The 16,389-nt window shown below is 40.4% G+C and overlaps 1 protein-coding gene across 1 annotated transcript in view; it reads left to right on the plus strand.

The window, feature by feature from the left end:
• LOC109915258 (rho guanine nucleotide exchange factor 37-like) overlaps window positions 1–16,389 on the plus strand; it is a 256,581-nt gene that overhangs the window by 103,375 nt on the left and 136,817 nt on the right. Inside the window, exon 3 of the mRNA XM_048603948.1 lies at window positions 2,048–2,099. Within this exon, the coding sequence (XP_048459905.1) occupies window positions 2,075–2,099 (25 nt within the window). The 5' untranslated portion in view covers window positions 2,048–2,074. The remainder of the gene's footprint in view (window positions 1–2,047; window positions 2,100–16,389) is intronic.

Below are 16,389 nucleotides of genomic sequence, written 5' to 3' on the forward strand. Positions count from 1 at the left end.
GGCCCGAAACGTCAGCCTCTCTGCTCCTATGATGCTGCTTGGCCTGCTGTGTTCATCCAGCCCTGCACCTTGTTCCCTATGACCAAGTCAGTTTTGTATCCAACTTGCCAACTTGCCATGGATCCCATGTGACTTAATCTTATGGGCCAGTGTGCTATGAGGGACCTTGTCAAATGCTTTAGTAGAGTCTATGTGGAAAGTATAATGACAGCACAAGACAAAGGTAGAGATCTGTGGCAGCCCACCTTCTGGGAAGAAGGTGACACCAGCAAAAGTGCTTTGTCACAAACCCCAATTGCTGAATGATGTTGGAGAAATGCAGGTTCTTTCTTACTTTTATCAAGATGTCTGGTTCCTTTTTGTTTTATTCAACAATGTGGGCATTACTGGCTGGGCCAGCATTTATTGCCTGTCCCTGATTGCAGTTGAGAGGTGATGTTGAGCTACTTTCTCAAACTGCAGTTGTCCATGTGCTGTAGGTAGACCCACAATGCTCTTAGAGAGAGAATTCCAGGATATTGACCATGCAACAGTGAAGGAATGGTGTGATATTTCCAGGTCAAGATGTTGAGTCGCTTGTGGGGAACTTGCAGTTGGTCGTGTCCCCATGTATTTGCTGCCCTTGTCCTTCTAGATGGAAGTGATTGGAGCTTGGAAGGTGCTGTCTAAGAGTCTTTTGTGAATTTCTGAGAATGCATCATGTTGATAGTACACACTTCTGCTACTGAACATTGGTGGTGAGGGAGTGAATGCTTGTACATGTTGTACCAGTCAAGTGAGCTGCTTTGTCTTGGATAGTGTAAAGCTTCTTTAGTGTTACTGGAGCTGCATCCATCCAGGCAAGTGGGGAGCATTCCATCACACTCCTGACTTGTGCTTTGTAAATGGTGAACAGGCTTTGGGGAGTCAGGAGGTCAGTTATTTGCTGGAGTATTCGTAGCCTCTGACCTGTTCTTGTAACCTCTCAAATTGTCTCGTCCAGTTGAGTTTTGGGTCAATGGTAACCCCAAGGATGTAAGTAGTGGAGGATTCAGTGATCGTAACACTACTGAACATCGAGGAGTGGTAGTTAGATTGCTTGTTATTGAAGATGATTATTGCCTGGCACAGGCGTTACTTGCCACTTGTCAGCCTAAGCCTGAATATTGTCCAGATCTTGTTGCACTTGAACCCAGACTGCTTCAGTATCTGAGGAGTTTCAAATGGTGCTGACCATTATGCAATCAATGGCAAATATCCCCATTTCTGATCGTATGATGAAGAGAAGGTCATGGATGAAGGAGCTGAAGATGGTTGGGCCTAGGACACTACCCCAAGGAACACTTGCAGAGATGGCCTGGAGGTGAGATGACTGACCTCCAACAACCATAACCATCTTCCTGTGTAGCAGATATGACTCTAATCAGTGAACATAAACTGTTATCATGGTGAATATTAAGTTTTGTGGTTAAAATTATCATGAAGGACTTAAGTTTCATGCATTATGATGTGTAACATTCAAAGGTATGAAAGTATAATCACAGTATCACCTATAGGTGCATGCTATTCTGTTGCATTTTCTCACTACTTTTAATATATAACAGACAGATGTACAGTAATCAGCAACTTAAAAAAGTTAGAAACTGGTGTCTAAAAGTAACCTCACTGAATGAAACTCTTACAGTTAATCTTCTTAAAAGAAATAGCCTGAATAATTTATGACTGTGTCCAAAATGTTTTATTAATGGAAAAGGGGATTTCTTATAACAGCAACTTTTGTTAAGGGCAAGATTTTTAAAAAAATCCTTTTATAACTTTCTGGCTATTACAAAACCATTTTGACAAAACTTAATATGTATTCATGAATTGCATTCTGAATTTGTTCTGAGTGATAATCCTGTATGGTGTCTTGATGTTTCATACAAGCTTCTCGGTTAACAACACTACAAACACACATTAGGAAAATAAATTGTATATGATTCTCATGTCATGAATATAACTGAACTTGTGTTTATACTTCCTTTATTATGTGATCTACTTTTCATTTCATAATGACATATTCCCTCAGAAAGTAAACTTACGAGGAACCCCTGAAATGGCAAGGAAAAAGAACATTGAAGGTAGGCAGTAGGTCTTGAACCAATTTATTCTGTTTCATCTATGATGAAGTGATTGTATTTCACTTGGAACAAAAACAAAAAGGATTTATGAACAGATACCAATTGAATTTTTTTATTAAAAGTGTAACATTTACAAGGACTTTGCCAGGATTGGAGGGTTTGAGATATAGGCAGAGGCTGGATAGGCCAGGGCTATTTTCCCTGGAGCATCGGAGGTTGAGAGGTGATCGTAGAGGTTTATAAAATCATGAGGGGCACGGATAGGGTAAACAGGCAAAGACATTTTCCCAAGGTAGGGGAGTCTAAAACTAGAGGGCATAGGTTTTAGGTGAGAGGTAAAAGATATAAAACGGACCTGAGGGGCAACTTTTTCACACAGAGTGTATAGAAGTGGTGGATGCTGATACAATTGCAACATTTAAAGGCCATCTGGATTGGGCATGAATAGGAAGCATTTCGAGGGATATAGGCCAAATGCTGGCAAAAAGAACTAGATTAATTTAGGATATCTGGTCGGCGTGGACGTATTGGATCGATGGGTCTGTTTCTGTGTTGTACAACTCCATGACTCTATTACATATGCTGGAAATCTGCAAAAAAGAGGTGCACAAAACTTGATATTAAAGGCCAGGAACAAGCACAGGGTGTTGTTTTCAGCAAACCCAAACCATTCCCAAAGCAATTTTGCTTAACTGGGTGCAGGATGCTTGTGAATGACGGATCCGTCTGCAGTCAGGCACAGGTAAATCTGGCAGAGTTTGCTATTCAGGCTCTCCACATGGATGAAGTGCAGCCCACCCACCACCATTTCAATAAGGTAGTGAAATGACGTTTTTAAGTAGCCATTAATTGATTTCTGGAAAGGAAGGTTGCCTTTCACCTTTCCCTTCCTGAGCTCGATCATGGGGGAGCCACAAATGGAGACACCCATGCTGCACCCTCCAGCCCGATCAAATGAACACCCACCTCCAGAACTGATTGGGAATAAGGTAGGAGGAGGCTGGTGTGGGAGCATTAAATTACATTCCATTGAACATTTCAAGTCAATGAAATTCCAGGTCGGGCTCCATCTGAATCATACTTTCACCAGAATCCTGGTGAATTGTATAACTAAGCCTTTAGGTAGGGCTCTAAACTAAATTGTGGGGATGTGGATTCAGTTACATGAAAAATTATGAAAAAAATGTTAAAACGAGGAGGGCTCAGCAGAGGTTATTAAAGTTTCCGAGCAAGTAAAAGGACAGAATAAGGAAAAAGTCAGGAATCTGACTTCAGGAACAGCAGATAAGGGGACAACTATTCGAAGGGGAGCAGTCAATACAGGACTGTAAGTGTTGTATTACAAAACAAGGTAAATGAGCTTGTAGCGCAGAATGAAATTGGCAGGTACTGTGTAGGTATCACAGAGATGTAGCTGCAAGAGGATCACAGCTGGGAACTAAATATTCAAGGATACACGTCCTATCAAAAGGACAGGCAGATGAGCAGAGTGGTCAGACTTGCCTTGTTAGTAAGAAATTAAATTAAATCGAAAGTAAGAAGTGATACAGAGTCGGTAAGCATAGAATCTGTTTGGGTAGAGTTGAGGAACCACAAAGTGAAAAAGACCCTGATGGGAGTTGCGTATAGGTCTCCTAGCAGTACTCAGTATGTTAGGAAGAAAACAAATCAGGAGCTAGAAAAGCCCTGTAAGAAAGGCTTTGTGATAATCATAGGTGTTTTCCAATATGCAGCTGGGGTGGTAAAATCAGGTTGGAAGTGGATCTCAAGGAAAGGAATTCATGGAATGTCTGAATTTTTTTACAGCCACCTGTGGTAGCCACTAGGGAACAGACAATTCTGGATTTGGTGATGTGTAATGAGGTAGATTTGATTAGGGAGCTTAGAGTGAAATAAGACCCGGGGGGCTGTGACCATTATAATAGAATTCGTCCTGCAGTTTGAGAGGGAGAAGTTAAAATCAAATATACTACAATTGAGTAAAGATAATTACAAAGACATGAATGATGAGCTGGCCATAGTTGATCGGAAGGGGAGCCCAGTAGGGCAGAGCAACAATGGCAGGATTTTCTGGGGGCGACAGCACAGTAGAAGTTCATCCCAAGACAGAAGAGACATACTAAGAGGAGGACGAGGCAACCATAGCTGACAAGAGAAGTCAGAGACAGCATAAAAATAAATGAGAAAGCATACAGTGTGGTGAAGATTAGTGGGAAGCTAGAGGATTGGGAAGCCTTTTAAAAACCAGCAGAATGATAACCAAAAAAAGCAATAAGGGGCTTAGGAGTTGAAATATGAGAGTAATCTAGCTAGTAATATAAAAGAAGATTGTAAAAGTTTCTTTTAGGCCATCTAAAAGATGAGAGAGGTAACAGTGGAAATTGGACCACTGGAACATGAGACTGGAGAAGTATTAATGGGGAACAAAGAAATAACGGAGAATCCGAGTAAGTACTTTGCATTAGTTTTCAGAGTGGAAGATGCCACCAGATCACCAGATCTTCAAGAAAGCCAGCGGGCAGAGGTAAAAGTAGCGGCCATTGCTAAAGAGAAGGAGATGGGGAAACTGAAATGTTTGAATGTGGATAAATCACTCAGACCAGATGGACTATATCCCAGAGTTCTGAGGGGGATAGCTGAGGAGATTGTGGAGGCATTGGTGGTGATCTTTCAGGAAACATTGGAGTCAGAGAGTGTCCCAGAGGATGGAAAATGGCTAATGTACTACCCCATTTTAAGAAGGGAGGGAGGCAGAAGACAGGAACTATGGGCTGATTAGCCACACTTTGGGTGGTAAAATTTTAGAGTCCGTTATTATGAAGGATGAGATTGCGAAGTATTTGGAAGTCCATGGTAAAATAGGGCTGAGTCAGTATGGATTTCATAGAATCGTGAATCACACAATCCCTATAGTTTGGAAGCAGGCTAGTCAGCCCATCGAGTCCACACTGAATCTCTGAAGAGCATCCCACCCAGACCCATCCCCCCCGCCATCCCTGTAACCCTGTATTTCCCATGGCTAACACACCCAACCTACAAATCCATGGGCGCTACGGTCAATTTAGTATGGCCAGTCCACATAACCTGCACATGTTTGGACTGTGGAAGGAAACCTCAGCACCCAAAGGAAACCTACACAGACATGGGGAGAATGTGCAAATTCTACATAGACAGTCGCCTGAGGCTGGTTTCGAACCCAGGTCCCTGACACTGTGAGGTGGCAGTGTTAACCACTGAGTCACCGCACTGCCCCAGATTTGTCAAGGGTAGGCCATGCCTGACAAATCTGCTAGAACTCTTAGAGGAGATAACCAGTAAGTTAGGCAGAGGACATCCAGTAGATATGATCTGTTTCCAGAAGGCCTGTGACAAGGTGCCACACAGGAGGCTACTAAATAAGATAAGAGCCCATGTTGTATGGGGCAAGCTACTGTATTGGGTAGACTGGCAGAAGGCAAAGAATGGGGACGAAGGGGTCGTTTTCAGGACAGCAGCCTGGTGACTAGTGGAGTTTTGCAGGGGCCTATATTGGGACCACAGCTATTGACACTATACGTTAACAATCTGGGAAAAAGAACTGGGAGTATTGTTGCTAAGTTTGCAGATGACTCACAGATAGGTGGAGGGACAAGAAGTGTTGAAAAAGCAGGAAGCCTGCAGAAAGACTTGGACAGGCTTGGAGAGTGGGCACATAAGTGGCAGATAGAACACAATGTGGGACAGTGTGAGGTTATGAACTTTGGTAGGAAAAATAGAAGCATAGAATATTTTCTAAATGGGGAAAGATTTTGGAAATCTGAACACAGAGGGATTTATTAGAAAGTTGTAGAGTTATACGGCACAGAAACAGACCCTTTGGTCTAACTCATTCATGCAGACCAAGTTTCCCAAACTAAACTTGTCCAACTCAGTCATTGAGTCATACAGCACAGAAACAGACTCTTCAGGTCCAACCAGTCTATGCTGAACACACCCCAAATGAAATAAATCTCTCCTGCCTGCTCTGGGCCCATATCCCTCCAAACCTTTCCTATTCATGTACTTATCTAAGCGTCTTTTAAACATAGTAACTGTGCCTACATCCATCATTTCCTCAGGATGTTCATTCCACATGCGAACCACCCTCTGTGTAAAAAAAAAAAAGCTCCTTATGTTTCTTTAAAATTTCTGTCTTCTCACCTTAAAAATGGGCCTGCAATCTTGACTTATCCTGCCATTGGGAAAAGACACCTACCATTAACACTATCTATACCCTAAACCTCTGTACTGTCACCTCTCAACCTCATAAGCTCCAGTAAAAAAAATGTCCTGGTCTATCCAACCTTTCTTTATAACTCAAACTTCCCATACCAGCAATGTCCTGGTAAATCTCTTCTGAATCCTTGTAGCTTAATAATATCCTTCCTATAACAGGGCAATCGAAATTGGATACAGTACTACAGAAGAAGCCTCACCAAAGTCTTGTACAACCTCAACATGACTTCCTAACACCTATACTCAGAGGACTGAGCAATGAAGGCAAGCTTGCCAAACACCTTTTTAACCACCCTGTCTATATGATGCAAACTTCAAAGGCCCTACCATTAATTGTATAAGTCCTGCCCCTACTTGTTGTACCAAAATGCAATACCTCGTATTTATTCAAATTGAACTCCATCTTCCATTTTTCAGCCCATTGATCCATTTGATCAAATCCCTCTGTAATCTTAGAAAACCTTGTTCACTGTCTACTATGCCCTCAATTTTGGTGTCGTCTGCAAACTTACCAACCATGCCTTCTATATTCTCATCCAAATAATTTGTTTAAATGACAAACAAAAGAGAGCTCAGAACTGATCGCTATGGAACACTGCTGGTGACTGGCCACCAGTCTGAAAAGCATCTTTCTACCACCACTCACTGTTCTCCTTCTGTTAAGCCAATTATGTATCCAATTGAGAACTGCAGATGCTGGACGTCAGAGTTGATACAGTGTGGAGCTGGAGGAACAAAGTAGGTCAGGAAGCATCAGAAGAGCAGGAAAGTCAATGTTTTAGGGTTGGGACCCTTTATCAGGACTCATCAGTTTCCTCCCTCAGAAAAGATCTCAGTGGGCTCTCTCCCACTGCAACGCCCTGGAAAACTCGTCCATCCTTAAGTTCTTCGACCACATCCTGAAACAAACCTGTTACTACAGCTACGTCTCCTTTCTCAGTACCTGCCTACGCAGCCAGCTCAGCTCCCATGGACTCCAAACAACATTCAGACCATCCCACTTTGGACCAAACCGCGAAAACTATTATCTGCCTCCTAATGAAGGGTCCTGACCTGAAACGTCAACTCGCCTACTCCTCTGATGCTGCCTGACCTGCTGTGTTTCTCCAGCTCCACTCTGTATCCACTGTGTATCCAGTTGGCAAGCTGACCCTGAATATCATGTGACCTAACTTTAATAATTAGTCTCCCCATGTGGAATCTCATCAAAGGCTTTACTAAAGTCCAAGTAAACAATGTCTACAGCACTGCCCTCATCAATCTTTTTAGTTACTTCCTCAAAAAACTCATTCAAGTTTGTGAAACATGATTTTCCTCACACAAAACCATGCTAATTATCCCTAATCAATTTTTGTCCCTCTAAATGTTTATAAATCCTATGTTTTAGAATCACCTCCAACAACTTATCCACAAATGACGTCAGAATCACAAGTCGATAGTTCCCTAATTTCTCTTTACAACCCTCCAGTCATTAGGCACCTCAATCGTAATTACAGTTGGTGCTATTATTTCTACAAGGGGCCCCGCAATTTCCTCTCTCACTTTCCACAGTGTTTTGGGATACATTAGATCAGGTCCCTGAATTTATCCACCTTTATGTTCTCTAAGACTTCCAGAGCTCCCTTTTGTGTAATGTCAACTGTTTTTAAAACATGAATATTTATTTCCCTGAGTTCTCTAACCTCCATTTCTTCCTCCACAGTAAAAGCTAATGTGAAATATTCATTTAATATCTCTCCCATCTCTAGGGTTGTACACAAAGATGCCCTCTTTGATCTTTGATCTTTAATGGGCCTTACCCTCTCACTATTTACCCTCTTACTCTTAACGTACTTGTAGAATCTCTTTGGATTATCCTTAAGCTTATCTGCCAATACTATCTCATATTCCCTCGTGGTTCCCTGATTTCCTTCTTCAGAATGCCCCTACACTCTTTATATTGATTAGGAGAATCATTTGAATCCATCCCTCTAAACCTTTCCTATTCATTTATGTATCCAAATGTCTTTTAAATGTTGTAACTGTACCTGCATCTACCACTTCCTCAGGTTATTCTGCATATGAACCACCCTATGTGTAAAAAGAAAAGTTGCCCTCAGATACCATTTAAATCTTGCTCCTCTCACTTTAAAAATATGCCTTCTAATTTTGAACTCTCTCACCGTAAGGAAAAGAATTTTTCTATTCACCTTATCTATGCTGCTCATGATTTTATACACCTCTGTAAGGTCATGCCTCTACCTCCTACACTCCAGTGAAAAATGTACCAGCCTATCCAGCCACATCTTATAACTCAAACCCTCCAGTCCCTTGAGAGCCATAGTTCATGATTCTCTTAAGCTTAACATGCATATTCAGTTGGCAGTTAGGAAGGCAAATGCAATGTCAGTATTCATTTTAAGAGGGCTAGAATATAAGAGCAGAGATGTACTGCTGGGGCTGTATAAAGTTCTGGTTGCTCTGTATTTGGAAAGTTGTGAGCAATTTTGTGCCCCATATCTAAGGAAGGAAGTGCTGACATTGGAGGGGGTCCAGAGGAGATTTACAAAATGATCCTGGAAATGGAAGGCTTGTCACATGAGGAGTGGTTGAGGGCTCTGGATCTGTACTTGATGCCATTTAGAAGGATGAGGGGGAGTCTGATTGAAATGTACAGAATACTGAGAGACGTGGATAGAGTGAATTTGGAGAAGATTTTTCCAATAGTAGGAGAGACTAGGACCCAAGGGCACAGCCTCAGTGAAGGGACAACTTGTTAGAACTGAGACGAGGAATTACATCAGCTAGAGGGTGGTTGATCTATGGAACTCATTGCCACAGAGAGCTGTGGGGGCCAAATCATTGAGTTTATGTATGACAGACAGATTTTTGATTGGTAAGAGGATCAGCAGTTACGGGGAGAAGGCAGGAGAGTGGGGCTGAGAAACATACAAGCCATGATCGAGTGGCAGAGCAGACTCTGGACCGAATGGCTTAACTCCGCTCCTGTACATTACGGTCTAACGGAAGCATCGTTTGCCATGTTTGATGTGAGTGCCAGTACGTTGATAATAAGGCAGGTGTATTACACATTTGATGCTTCTGGTTTTACATTGGAATAGGCTATGTGGTGATGTATGGGTGTGTAATCAAATGAATGATGTTTCGAGAAGTAGAGCAAGATAACATTCTCAGGTAATGCAAAAATGCATTACCTTCACGGTCACTGTAGTTCAACTATAACTAGCCAAAGCAGCTTGAAACAGCATCCAGAAACAGTCAATGAGTCACATGCTGATAGTTAATTTTAGCTCTATTTGGATGCCAATGACTGGAGTTTTGTGCAGGTTTATAAATGTACATCTGCCAGGTGACCTTTTGGTAAAGTCCAGCATGGAACTGTCATGTTAATTTGAATCTACTTCCTAGAGCTCGCTCTCAGTAAGACTGTCTCACATAGATATCATTAAATAGGAAAATAGAAATTCAAATTGAAGGCAAAAATTTTCAATTGGTAGCGATGTAACTTGACATGAAAAGGGTTAAAATTATTGGTTACTAATTTGAGGAAGCTAATTAATTTTCTTGGGAGCTCTGCTTTATATTTATGCTGACCTTTGTAACAACAGTGTTAGTGAAGATAAGATATCCACTTCCTTTGTAGGTGATCATGGGTTAGGAATGTGCTCAAACATTTATTTTAGCATTTTCTTGATATTGGTAAGCATACAGTGTGAAGCAATGATGTAAGTTAAAAGAGCCATGTGAAACACACAACAGCATGACTGAATGCATCAATTAATACATTTTATGCAATTGTGTAAAGTTGAATTGTTATTTAAAATGTCTTTAGAGAAGGTGATTCAAAATGTGCAAATGCCAGTGTTAATCTTTCTTTCATACAATAGCAGCATTCTTATACATACAAATTGACAAGCATGTCTAAGCAGTTTCATAATTTTTACAGATTGCAGAGAACACAAAAATGTAGGGAAAGGTTGCTAGTTGCTGGTGCTAAAGACCAAGATTTAATGCAACATATTAAACTTGGTTCACCAAGTCACAGTTAAATTTGTTTCCGTGTTTCTGCATTCATGTAGGATACAGCTCTATCGGTTAAAAAATACTGTCTGGATTAGTAGAAAGAATGTGAAGCTGGAGCAGAAGTTCTTCTTTACTTAGTTTTAAAGGCACATAAGAGTAAGCATTTGTTCTGCCATTGTGACATCATGGTTGACCTGTGACCTAAGTCCATTGAGTGCTCGCAGCTATTTTGCAATTTCTTTTGTCATATTTTTGTGCAAGATCAACAGTCGATTTCTAAAGTTGCATTTACTCAACCATACAAAGGGACATCCTTACTCTGTCTATGACTGAATGGACTGAAATAGAGAAGGTCCACGAACTGGTGCATGGATCATGTTGCATGATCACTGTGCACCTGAAAAAAGTGATGGCAGTTGCCTGCAAGCATAGTGCTGTCTGCTCATCTCCATGATTTTACCGCGCAGCTCACATTAAGCACTCTACTAAATGCTGAGGAGGAAGCCCACTTTTGTGTGAGAATCAAACCAAATAAAGTTAGCCTGCACTTTTTAAAATCAGCCTGTGGTTCTTAAAACATAGGATACAAAATTGACCGACAGTGAAAAGAGAGCAGCAGTAGATGAAAGGTAAAGATGGCAAGATTTGGGAACCTAGGATGACAAGAAATGTTGAAACTTCTGAGGAAGGCTCGCCGGACCTGAAACGTTAATTCTGATTCTTCACAGATGCTGCTGGACCTACTGAGCTTTTCCGGCAACTTCTGTTTCAGTTCCTGATTTACAGCATCCGCAGTTCTTTCGGTTTTTATTAAGAAATGTTGAAAGCTTAGTCAAAAAGAAAAAGGAAGCAGATGTAAGGTTTGGGAAACTGAAATCAAACAAGGCCCTTGAGGAGTCTAAAGGAAGCAGAAAAGAACTTAAACAAGAAATTAGGAGAACAACTAGAAGGGGCATGATGTGTCCTCGGTAAGTAGGGTTAAGGAGAATCCCAATGCATTTATATGTATATTAGGAGAAAGAGGGTAACTAGGGCAAGGGTAGGGCCACTCAAGCGCAAAGGAAGGAATTTGTGTGGAGCCAGAGGAGGTAGATGAGGTCCTTAATGAGTATGTCAGATCAGTATTCACCAAGGAGAATGATATGGTAGGTTGATACTCTGGTGAATGATAATATTAAGAAGCAGGAGGTGTTGGGTATCTTGAAAAACGTTAAGATAGGCAAGTCCTGAGGGTTGGATGAAATTATCCCATGATACTGAAGGAGGCAAAGGAGGACATTTCTGAGACTTTGACAGGGATCTTTATATCCTCCTCAGCCATAGGCAAGGTCACAAGACTGGAGAATAGCCAATGTTGGTCCTTTGTTTAATAAGAGCAACAGCAATAATTCAGGAAATTATAGATTGGTGAGACTTACATTACAGGTAGGGAAATTATTGGGGACAATATTTACTTGCATTTGGAGAAGAATGGACTTATTAGAGATAGTCAGCATAGCTTAATGCAAGGGATGTCTTTTCTCACAAACTTCATTGAATTTTTTGAGGAAGTGACGAAAATGATTGATGAGGATAGGGCAGTGGATGTTTTTACATAGATTTTACTGAAACATTTGACAAGGTCTGTCATGATAGTTTGGTCCAGAAAATTAAGTCACATGGAATCCCACGGTGAGTTGGCAAGTTGGGTACAAAATTGGCTTGGTCATAGAAGACAGAAGGTAGTTGTGAAGAGGTATGTTTCTGACTGGAGATCTTTGATCAGTGGTATTCCACAAGGATCACTTCTGGGTCTTCAGCTAGAATTATAATTAGGTTTTATTGCCATGTGTACTCAAGTACAAGGATACAGGAGCTCAGTGAAAAGTGTATAAAATTGCCATTTCAGATGCCATCTTAGCTACAAAGGTACCAAGGTACAAAATCTTAGGTAAAAAGTAGAGAACTAAAGAAATAAAGTTAAAAGTTCAGCATTACAGGTCTTCTTTAGCCATGGGCCTGCGGATGATCCATGCCGGGTTTTTTCCACAATCTCAATCTCTTGCCCGCACTGGGCTCATTCTTTCCTCCATGCTGGGATCAATCTTCTCCATACTTCCATCTCGCCACTAACTGCCAGAGTCCCGTTAGGGCTCACCAGCTGCCTTATGATTTGGATGCAAATATAGGTGGTCTGATTAATAAGTTTGCAGACGACATGAAAGTTGGTGCAATTGTGGATAGTGTGAAGGCTATCTATCAATGGATACAGAACTGATATGTAGGTACTGGGGTGGACAAAGTCAGAAGTCACATGACACCAGGTTATATTCCAACAGGTTTATTTGAAATCACAAGTTTTTGAAGCGCTGCTCCTTCATCAGGAGGCTTCACCTAACGAAGGAGCAGCACTCTGAAAGCTTGTGGCTTCAAATAAACCTATTGGACTATAACCCGCTGTCATATGTCTTCTGACAGGATACAGCAGGATATAGATCAATTGGAAAGTTGGGTGTAGAAATGGCAGATGGAGTTTAACCTGAATAACTGTGAGGTGATGCATTTTGGGAGGTCAAATGCAAGGGGAAAGTGTACAATAAATGACAGGACCCTTTGGAGGATTGATATACAGAGGGATTTGGTGTGCAAGTTCATAGCTCCCTGAAAGTGGCAACACAAGTGGATATGGTGGTAAAGAAGACGTACAGCAGCATGCTTGCATTTACTGTTCGGGGTATTGAGTACAAACGTTGTGAAGTCATATTGCAGTGAGAGGTTGGAAAAACTTGGATTGTTTTCACTACAGCATTGGAGGCTGAAGGTATATAAAATAGAGTATATAAAATTGAGAGACAGGGATAGAGTAGATAGTTGGAGTCTTTTTCCAAGGGTGGAAATGTCAAATACTAGGGGATATAGGTTTAGGTTGAGAGGGTGAAGATGGTTTAAGGGAGGTGTGTAAGAAGTTTTTGTACACAGAGGGTGGTAGGTGCCTGGAATGTGCTGCCAGAGAAGGTGGTACAAGGAGATAATATTAGCAAAATTTAAATGGCATTTAGAGAGAGACACAAACAGGCAGAGCATAGAGGGATATGGACCATATGCAGTCAGGTGGGATTTGTTTCGAAAGGCATCGTGGCTGGCACAGACATTGTGGACCAAAGGACCTGTTCCTGTGCTGTACTGTTCTATGTTTTGTGTTTTACAATGGTTTTCTAGTGAGGGATGTCTGATCACTTTCTTTTTAAAAGGCTTATTGTGGACCTGTATATTACACCAAGTATTCATAGATGTAAAAATCTACACGTTTTGGCACAGGTTGATGATGCGCTGCCAGAAATAACTTAGAGGAAGGAAGAATACTTGTAAAACAGAAACCAATGGATTCTTACTGGAATGTACTCATGAACATTTTGATAACATGTTGTTTCTAGTTGATATAATTACAGCAGCCAAAATGACATTCATATTTCACCCTCATATAACCAAAGGCAAGCAGAAACTTGATAAATATTTCCCTAGTCAACTCCACTGGTTAAAGTTGTTGTGGCAGGCTATATATCACTCTTTATATATCTTGGTCTTGCTGTCTTCCCTTGGCTTAACTTTTGAGACAGTCTTCCTAACTGCACACTTCATAAATGCAGACTGAAGTATTGTGAAAACAATTGTACAAGTACTTTTAAAATATTACTCTGTGACAGTATTTCAGATGTGACTTTAGATCCACATCATTTTTTTTCAATTATTAAGTGCATTGCATAAAGGTTGCTTATCTTCGTATGAACTCTCAATATTGAAAAGATGGGCAAACAGTCAATCTACGGGTCAAATTGCAGTCAGATGAAATATGTGTTGTGTAAGATTTTACAATGGACATTTTTTTAGTCAGTTGCTGTTTCAAGTACCAGAGATTGGGATGAACTTAATTTTCTGCTGCTACTTTATAGTCTTTTCCAATTCTGTCATATTATTTAGAAGCAAACTGCATAACAACATAATTTTCAGCATTAATTTTCGGCATGTTATTCAGGCAAAAGGTTGTTCTCAAGCCTAGCTCCACTTACGTGGCCATATAATCTTAAAGAAAATTCAAAAAAGACATTATTCAAGAATTACAGCTACATAAGTTAAAAATGTTTACAGACACCATTTGCATCCAAATAAGTGTTTAATTCATTCAAAGGATGTGGGTGTCACTGGCAAATCAGTATTTATTGCGCATATCTAATGTTGTCCTTTAAAATGGTGTTAGCTTGCTTCTGAAGGCATTGTAGTCAGATGGAGTTTGGATTTTAACCAAGTGTTAAAAAAAACAGTGATGCATTTCCAAGTCAAAACAGTGTGTGATGTGGAAAGGAACTTGTAAGCTTTGTGTTTTCAAATAACTGCTGCCTTTATTACAAAACATGCAAAATTAAAAGCAAGTTGTACAGAAAAAAATGGAGGTGAGAGAATAATTTTACAGAAACAAAAAGTGACCAATAACAGACAACTAGGAACCAAAATAAATGGGAAGAAAGAGGAAACCCTAAATATAGTATCAAAAAGTGCTTTTGTCTTCTCCCTTGTTTCTTCACTATAATATATTCTGTTTATCTCTCCACCCAGTAATTACAGAGATCACATTTTGAGAAAGCTGTGCTTTTTGCATTTAGTTTTCCCTTAATTGAATCTTACCTGCCTCAAGGTCTGTTCTATCTATGGATTGCTCCTGGTTTGAAAAACTTCTTGTTATGTGTTAAATTTTTCCCTTTGCTAGTTTGAACCTACGTCAGCTTGATCTACCATAATTTAGTTTTAGGTTGTGACAAAAGTGATAAAATATGGTCTATCGACTTCAAACGTCAGTGTGTTATGCCTAGGGCTTCCATAAACTGAAATGGTTTCATCAAGGAAAATCACTGACTTAAAAATACTGCAATAGTCAGCTGACCAGGTAACAAAGCTTCATGGGATAAATGAGAATCAGACCGAACTGAAATTAACACTTTTACTAAAAGACACTCAACCCATTCAGGTGTGAAGAAACCTTGTTTGATTTAATGTTTTATGAGTACGTCACAATGCTAATTTTAAAAAATACACTGTCCACAATCATCCATCTTGGAGACAATAAACATAGACATGGGAGTATATGGATTAGCTTCAGTATTTGGAATTAGTTCCTTCAGTGTCACTGGGTCAAAATCCTGGAATTCCCTTCTTCATAGCATTGTGTGTGTACCCACATCAAATGAACTGCAGCGGTTCAAGAAGATATTCACCACCACCTTCTCAAGGCAACCAGAGATGGGCAACAAATGCTTTGGTAGCAACTGCTTTGATAGAGCTGAGGAGATGGATTTTTATTGAGAAAGAAAACTAGAGAAGCTGTCTGTCCCTCTCTTTGTTTACTCAAGAATGACAAAAAACAACTGCTGACAGCATAAATTGGAGAAACATTGGAACATTGAGAACTTAAAAAATGTCTTCAATATTTATTAGCTGATGTTGATTCAGGATGTATCTAACCACCCATGATCTCAGGTTAAAGTTTTGTACCTCAAGGACACCCTAAGGACTTTAAACACCCAAGAAGCTGCATATTCTCTGACTATCCCTTTTGTATTGGACACCAACCCCTTTTTAACTTAGTACTTAGGTTTATGTGTGTTGTAGGTAGTAACCTTAAATTTTCTGGTTGAGCAGAAATGAGAAAAACAACACAGGAAGCTTACCGTATCAAAAGGTTAATCAGTTGGATGGTGACTTAAGTGTTTTCTATGTTCCCTTAAGGAATATGCGTACTTGCAAATGGACTCAACTGGTGACACTGTCTGACTTTGTTCTAATTTAAAGCAGATGCAGTGCATTGAGTGCTTATGAGTAACCTGAGCAAGCAGGCTTGGGATCAAGGTTTCTTAAAATCAAGAGGCAAGTCTCTTTCCAGGGGAAACAAGTAAATGACCAAATAAGTGAAAGGTTGAACACAGCAGGCCAAGCAGCATCAGAGGAGCAGGAAAGCTGACGTTTCGGTCCTAGACCCTTCTTC

Source organism: Rhincodon typus, chromosome 12 (assembly GCF_021869965.1).
Source record: "Rhincodon typus isolate 14 chromosome 12, sRhiTyp1.1, whole genome shotgun sequence".
Taxonomy (NCBI): domain Eukaryota; kingdom Metazoa; phylum Chordata; class Chondrichthyes; order Orectolobiformes; family Rhincodontidae; genus Rhincodon; species Rhincodon typus.